We start from the raw sequence: 8,293 nt of genomic DNA on the forward strand, positions 1-8,293 counted from the left end.
TAGTGGAGAAAAATGCCAGAAAACAACTGTGTGAAAGCACCCTAAGACTGACCTACAGTACTTTCAGAATGAACTTACCTTCTCCAAGAACTTCCATAATAACGGCAGAGCATCCTTCCCTTCTTTCTGCTGAACGATATGCATTAGATATTCTATGGAGACCCTTTCTCTGCAGCTCCATATTTTGGAACAATGAACATGACTGTTCCACGGCAGTTCCAGTTTTTCTCCACTAGCCATCGGGTCGCCATACACAATCCTTACTATGGGGTTTGAACTTATTCGCTCATCTGTTCTGATGTAATTGTTCACAGCCACCAGATCCTCATTTAGGCGCTGTGTGTACAAAAAAGATAACCATTATTACTTATAATTATTACTAATCATCAAAAGTAAATGTGTAATGGATTACCCGATAAACGAGCAATATGCTTGCTTGTCGGGTGACTTGGAGCGTTTATGCGGCAAGTAAAATCTTAGTTTACACAGAGCGGTGTGCTGCTGACAAACAGGGATGTGTAAAGAATGAATCTGGATGAGGATGACCAATCGTAGTAGTGATCATTCATCCCCATACATAGGGATTTCCTGCATATAAATGCAGCTGAAAGAGCTGGCAATGACTGGGAACAAATGGTTCATTCCCAGTCATTGCCCTGTGAATCCAGCCATGTAAATGGGCTCTTAGTCATAAACTGGCAGCATATTTAAGAAAGGCTTTTACCTTCAGCACAGGTCCAATGACCATTGATGCAAAGTGTTTCTCCCAGCTGTTTCTCATGTCTTTTGTTGACCACACTTCATCAAAGTGAACAGGCCCTGATGGTATATCATATAAGACATTGATGGATACTTAGAATTAGGGCTGTAGAAGTTATGCATTTATGTGTGAAAAATGTCCCTGGACACTGTAAGGTAACATACATCAAAATGTGAACTTACACTGTCCGCGCTGATCGGGATTCAGCATTTGACAAAGTACAAGATGTACAATGATGGTGGTGTCATCTGAACTTTTTCCAAGAGTGTTCCTCAGATGTTCTAGATCTTTTTCTATGTGTTGAAAAAGGAAACTTCTAACATCGGGAACAGGTGGCTTCACAATGCGGCTTAGACTCTGTTACAGAAGAGAAGAGTGGATTCTTTCTACATGATGCGGTAAGGTCTTTGGAACATAACCTGCCTCCTTCACAAACAAAAATATACTTTCCAAGCTCTTCTGACCTACAACATTTAAACCATTCTCTGCTAGCACCCATGTCATTGGCACATTTGTACCTGTAAATCCTCTTCTGATCCCAGGAGCATTGATAGATGTGTCAGCAGCCTCAGCAAAATGAATGCAGGAGTAGGTAGATCTCTGTCTGGAGCTATAACTGTTCCTTGCCGTTCAGGACCTCCTAACACATGTCCAGTCTGGGTGCGGTCCTCGTCCTGCCTGTTTACATATAGAAGTACATATGAACATTTCTCCAGCCAGTCTATAGAATTACTTATTTTAGCATATTACTTGGTGCTGTGCAGACATGTTATTCAGTCTCATGTAAAGCAAGCTCATTAATTCATGTGAAGCCACTCATCCTGACACAGGGAACTATAACACTCCGAAAATGAAGTGTAAATGCAAACGCTATATATAACGCCTACTCTCATCACTGGTGGCATTGAAACACATCCCTTTAACTGACACTGCAATAGTGTGACCCATGCTTTCCCAGAGCCTCAACACTACATAGAGGAATAAGACTGAAAAATACAATATAATATAAATATAAGACAACATTCAATTATTAAAGAGCCTTCATCACCACATTTTTACAATACAATCACTTGTAATCTACTTCTGTGAATTGGCCCTCTCCCCCCCCACCCCTCAAATCTACAAGTTCTTTCAACCTGTTTCACCTGTAGAAGCCGCACACACAAAAAAACATAGCAATTTGCAGTAAAATATTAAAAATCTTGCCACATGGTAACTGCCAGCATGGCACCAAGGTGGGGGCATTCAGCACGTCAAAGCACAACAATCAATTAGTGCCTTTGTCTCTATACTACTGCTCTGCAAACACCTACAAGTCATATAAAGATGGACCGCATTGTCATGTTGTGTGTGTTGCACTGCTGGAGCAGCCAGTCAATCACCAGAACCAGAGAACCATATGCTGTTGTAACTGAATGGACTACTACTCCTATCAGTACTGGTCCAATGTCACCAAACCAGCTGCTGCTACTACTACTTCCATATTGCAACTATAGGACCACTTTTATCTCATTAAAACAAAATCTCCTGAGTAACAGATTTTCTGGAGTTCTAAACCCTGGGTGGCAAGGGTGGCAAGCCATCTGAGAAAGATTTTCCAACATCTCAGCAATCTCATACACAGTATACAAGATACAGAAAGGGCTTTTCTTTATCTGTATACTGTACCACCCATTTATAAAATATCACTTTCTAGGAAAGGTCCTGATACATTTCCACTGTTATAATTCTTAAAGAGGACCTGCCACCACTCCATGTCTGTTTTAGTATTTTCTCTATATGCATCACAATAAACATTTTGCCCTAAAAATATACAAAATAAAAATAGACAAAAAAATAGACAAAAAAAATAAAAAATTGTATTGTATTGTCAATTTTCTATTTTGTTTCTTTTTATGGTAAAATGTTTATTGTGATGCATAATGAATTGACAAATATTATGTGCTTACCATTGGTCTAGTATTCATTTAATATATGCATGGCATATTTTTATTTGTATTTATATTGATCCATTTCTTGCAATATAATATTTTGTGGGATTTGAACCATTTCAATCCATAATATCATGTAATAATAGGTAATTAGGAATAAAAATGAAAATATAAAAAATATGACCAAGGAAGCGATTGTGAAATAAAATGCAAGTATGATAGAAAACCATTAGGTGTATACCACAATTGAAATAGTCTTACGGTCCATGTTTTTATAAAGAATCATGATCTTTCATGCCACTGAGGAAGGACCAAGGGTTCTGAAACGTGTCTGGCGAGGACGGCTACAGTGACGGATTGTATTTAAAAAACTTTCCTATAACACTCTGAGTATGGTAACAAAGTATTAAACATCTCCTGAATTCCGGTGTGGATAAGATGAAAAGGCTCATGCGCAAAGATATCCCGGCCGGTTCATTAAAACAAGCGCGATGAGCGCAGGAGGTCTGCTGAGCCTGGTAAGAAATGCCCAGTTTTCAATCTATAATAATATAAGAACGGTACAATCTGGAATATTGGACAGTTATATTGGATCGTGTTACAACATCGCTACAGCACAACGCCGAAAGCAAATCTGACTGATACAAAAGATTGCGATGCTATTCGCATGAATAAAAGTGTGAACTATTAGAATATACAGGAGCCTGCAGATAAATCACACCAATATTAGGGTGAAGCATTGCCACAGTTTATAGGAGATGATTAAATGCAGGAATGTGGGATAAAGGTCACAGAAGCCGACAGTTTTTGTCAACACATGTTCAAGAGCTCCACATGTGAATATACTGTATATAACAAAAGGGATGAGACTGTATAAGTATTATTTGATGTTTTTAATTCTTAATTGTATATGTATTTTAAACCTCTATTAAATGTAATGATGTTACTGTGAGCCAGCCATCTAATATATAAAGCTGAGTGTATGTATGTGTGTGTGCATGCATGTCCGCTAAAGGAATCCGCACCATCGCATTTACAAACACAAAATTTGGCACACAGGTACATCAGGTGTCCATGAAGGTTTTAGAGCAGGTCTCAGCTCTCTAGCACGTACCATTATTGAGATATTCCCAAAAAAATGCATTAGCCAATAGAAATCTGTCACCAGGATAAATTCTATTGAAGTAAAGCCATGGCTTAATAGCACTTAGTACCTTATTTCCAGATGTGCCTTTGTTCCAGCAATAGATGTTTTTTATCCTCTGAAAATCCAGTTTATTTGAAATGCAAATGAGCCAGTAAGGTGCCCAGAGTGGCGTCACTCTTTCAGGAAGGAGCCCAGGCACGCCTCCTGCCACAATGTGTCCACCCACCCCTTCTACATCACATTCAAGCCATAAATCTGCCCACCTTTCCTGCTCCCAGTATTAGGACGGACTTGGGCACTAGCTGGAGGCGTGCCTGGGCTCCTTCCTGCAAGAGTGACGACCCTCTGGGCACCTTACTGGCTCATTTGCATACAAAATAAACTGGACTTTCAGAGGATAAAAACATCTATTGCTGAAACAAAGGCACATCTGGAAATATGGTACTAAGTGCTATTAGACCATGGAATTACTTCAATAGCGATTATCCTGGTGACAGATTTCCTTTAAAGGGGCAGGGCGCTGTGGATGACACTGTTAAGGGAGTGGAGTGCTGTGGAGGTCACAGTTCAGGGGGCAAGTCGGGTGGCCATTTAGGCCACCCTCAAAAGACGAACTTAAAAACCCCGTCCCCAGGTCCTGCTAAGCCTCCACTGACCCGGTTAGGCCATGACCCCTCCCACTCGGGGATTGAAAAAATGAAGGCAAAAATCAACTTCTGTCAGCTGCAGGGGTGGGAGGGAGGGTGATTTTCTTCCTGCAGCTCACGCTAAGACAGCACAGTGATGCTGTCTGAGAGTGAGCTGTTCAAAAGGACATCGCTGTGTCCGTCTAGGCCCTGCAACCTGACCTCTGGGAACCCTAGGGGCAGGCTGCTGTGGAGGTCACAATTAAGTGGACGGTACACTATGGAGGTCAGTGTTAAGAGGCAGATTGCTGTAGAGGCCACTGTTAAGGGGGGGTGTTGTGGAAATTACTGTTAAGGAGGCGGGGTACAGTGGAGGTCACTAATAAAGGGGCAGCCGCTGTGGAGGTCACTATTAAAGGGGCGCGACACTGTGGAGGTCACTGTTAAGAGGACAGGATGCTGTGGTGGTCTCTGTTAAGGGGCAGGGAACTCTGGATGTCACAGTTAAGGGGGCGGTCCACTATGGAGGTCAGTGTTAAGGGGGCAGGGTGTTGTGGAGGTCACATTTTAAGGGAAAGAAGCGCTGTGGAGGTCACTGTGAAGGGGGCATGTTATTGTGTAAATCACTGCTAAAGAGACGGGTTACTGTGGAGATCACTAATAAAGGGGCGGCCGCTGTGAGGTCACTGTTAAGGCAGCAGGGTACAGTGGAGGTCGCTGTTAAGGGAGCCGGGAAAGGTGGAGGTCACAGTTAAGGGGACTGTAACTTATGGTCAGTGTTAAGGTGCAGGTGCTGTAGAAGTCACTGCAAAGGGGGCGGGCCCCTGTGGAGGTCACTGTCAAGAGGGTGGGGTGCTGTGGAACTCACTGTTAAAGGGGCAGGCTGCTGTGAAGGTCAAAGTTAAGAGGGTGGGCTGCTGTGGACATCCCATTTTAGGGAGAAGCAGCACTGGGGGGGGTCAGTGTTAAGGGGTGGGGGGCTGTGGAGGTCACTATTATAGTGGATACTGTCGATATCTTTTAATGACACACACAAACATTAAATTAAATAGATGGAATATACCCAAGCGAAGCGGGTCCTTCAGCTAGTATATATATTTTTATGTCTGTTTTAGTGAATACTCGTATTCCCCATAAAAGCATCTGTTCATGTAACTCCATATTGTGTCATTGTGCTAATTTTACAGACAAATATGACCAAATAATATAAAATAAACATCAATGTCAGAAAAGTGGGGGTCTGATAACAGCCACAGGCACAAGATGTAGTGGTTGTGCTCAGTTACTGCAGATCAGCTCTCGTGAACAACTGAACAGTTGAGGTCCTGGGTGTTGGACCTCCACAGATCTGACATTAAGGACCTATCCAATGGATAGGTCATCAATTTCTGAAGCCTGAAAAACCTCCTTCCATGTAACGGTAAGAATAGTGTTTCTAAATAATAAATCAAAATGTACAAATCATGTAGGGTATCGTGTGGACATATCCTTGCAATTCTAATCTAAAAAAAGAAAGTGAAATAGAAGCATACTGAATTCTCTGGAATCCTTGATGAGGTAAATGATTTTGCCCGCCAACATCAGCTCCGCAGTCTAAACATCGACCCGTTGCCATTGGTTGACCACACTGAAAAAAGATAGGAAAATATTTTGATTCTGAACTAAATAAGCAATCATACATTTAAAGAAACTAACATTACTGAAATTAAAGAGTAACTGCTGTTACATTTTTTTTTTTTTGCTAATGTGTAGGGGCAGTGACGGGGGACATTTTTGTAATATACTTTATTTAGGAAAAACATTTATTTATGGTAGAAAACTGGGGTTGAAATGTCCCTTAACAGCACTCTCTCAAATGAGGGCCATCAGTCTTCTAACATACCGTATTTTTCGCTTTATAAGACGCATCTGATGATAAGACGCACCTAGATTTTTAAGGAGGAAAATAAGAAAAAAAATTTTTGAACCAAAAGGTGTGCTTTTGGAGGGGTTTTGAACTAATGGTGTGCTTTTGGAGGGGTTTTGAACTAATGGTGGTCTGTGGATGACGCACTGTTATGGGGGGACCTGTGGGTGACGCACTGTTATGGGGGGACCTGTGGGTGACGCACTGTTATGGGGGGGACCTGTGGGTGAAGCACTGTTATGGGGGGACCTGTGGGTGACGCACTGTTCTGGGGGGACCTGTAGGTGACGCACTGTTATGGGGGGACCTGTGGGTGACGCACTGTTATGGGGGGACCTGTGGGTGACGCACTGTTATGGGGGACCTTTGGGTGACGCACTACTACGGGGGATGTAGAATCATATATAGCATCTTATGTAATGGGGGTCACTATTCACACAGGGACAATATACTGTGACACATATGATACTGTGACCAGCATAAGATGATCTTATGCTGGTCACAGTATCATGTGTCACAGTATATTGTCCCTGTGTGAATAGTGACCCCCATTACACCACAGGGCACACAGTAGACTTTATATGTAAAATCTTTTAATGGCTCTGCTTTCTTCTATACCAGTACTCACTATAAAAGCAGCAGTCCGGCCAGCACATGACGTCACTCACTCAGTCAGTCACGCTCCTGCCAGCTTCATTAATGAAGTGGGAGGAGCATGACCGAGTGAGTGATGTCACGCGCCGGCAGGACCGCTGCTTTCATAGTGAGTACTGGTATAGAAGAAAGCAGAGTGTAATGAAGCAGTTTTCATATGTAAAGTCTATAATCTTCAAGCAGTGTCTCTGCTTTAAACTAGGGCAATCCTCTGTAGTGCAACTCACTATAAAAGCGGCAGGCAGAGCGGCAGCGTAACCTCGCGATTCTCACTCATTAATGCTCCTCCCACTTCCTTCCCATGAATGAGTGAGAATCGCGAGGTTACGCTGCCGTTCTGCCTGCCGCTTTCATAGTGAGTTGCACTACAGAGGATTGCCCTAGTTTAAAGCAGAGACACTGCTTGAAGATTATAGACTTTACATGTGATAATTACCGTGAGCGGGGTCCGATGTATTACAGTACAGTGACTGCATCGGGCCCCGCCGCGAGTGTTGCCAGCCTCCGTCCCCTCCTCCCACCCCTCTGATACATTGCGGCTTGCGATGTATCAGCGTCAGCAAAGTAAACATGGCAGTGCTCGCTTTATAAGACGCACTGCCATTTTCCCCCCACTATTGGGGGGGAAAAAGTGCGTCTTATAAAGCGAAAAATACGGTAACTGTCCTTATATACTGTATAGCAGCTTACCGCTCACACAGGCATCGCTCCCGGCAGCCAGTTCATTAGTCAGCACTGCCGGGAGTGCAGGGGGAAAGCTCACTGACAGTGCTGGCCAAGCCGGTCAGTGAGTATAATCATACTGTAGAAGATTATATTTAATACAAGGGGAAATGTATATATAACACTATGTATATGTAACACATAAGGCTCCTGTGCCCACCAGGCTGTGAGGGAGCAGGGCAGGCAGAGGCCCGCAGCTCCCAGCACAGCCCGTCTCTCCTATGCTGCTCTATGCTGCTAGAAGACAGATGTCCCTTAGCAACGCTCATTTGAGAGAGCGCTGCTAAGGGATAATTTCAGCCCCAGTTTTCTACCACAAATAAACTTTTCCCTAAATAAAGTATATTACAAAAATGTCCGGCAGTTACACTTTAAAGGGGTTGTCGGGGTTCAGAGAAGAACCCGGACATGTCTCCATCTTCCCCTACTCAGCCCCCCTGATATGAGCATCGGAGCATTTCATACCCCGATGCTCTTAGTTGCCCTGCACTGGATCGCGCAGGGCAAGGGCTTTTTTGTTTACATTTTTGCACTGCTAAGCAGTGT

General features: G+C 43.2%; 1 protein-coding gene across 1 annotated transcript in view; it reads right to left on the bottom strand.

The window, feature by feature from the left end:
* The window catches only part of LOC121008297 (E3 ubiquitin-protein ligase RNF213-like), a 253,825-nt gene that overhangs the window by 21,177 nt on the left and 224,355 nt on the right, over nucleotides 1-8,293 (bottom strand). The window contains exons 45-49 of the mRNA XM_040440749.1: nucleotides 5,997-6,091; nucleotides 1,279-1,438; nucleotides 943-1,117; nucleotides 725-819; nucleotides 79-336 (exon numbers count right to left, since the gene is read on the bottom strand). Coding sequence (XP_040296683.1) covers nucleotides 79-336; nucleotides 725-819; nucleotides 943-1,117; nucleotides 1,279-1,438; nucleotides 5,997-6,091 — 783 coding nt within the window. The remainder of the gene's footprint in view (nucleotides 1-78; nucleotides 337-724; nucleotides 820-942; nucleotides 1,118-1,278; nucleotides 1,439-5,996; nucleotides 6,092-8,293) is intronic.

This window comes from Bufo bufo, chromosome 1, assembly GCF_905171765.1.
Source record: "Bufo bufo chromosome 1, aBufBuf1.1, whole genome shotgun sequence".
Classification (NCBI taxonomy): domain Eukaryota; kingdom Metazoa; phylum Chordata; class Amphibia; order Anura; family Bufonidae; genus Bufo; species Bufo bufo.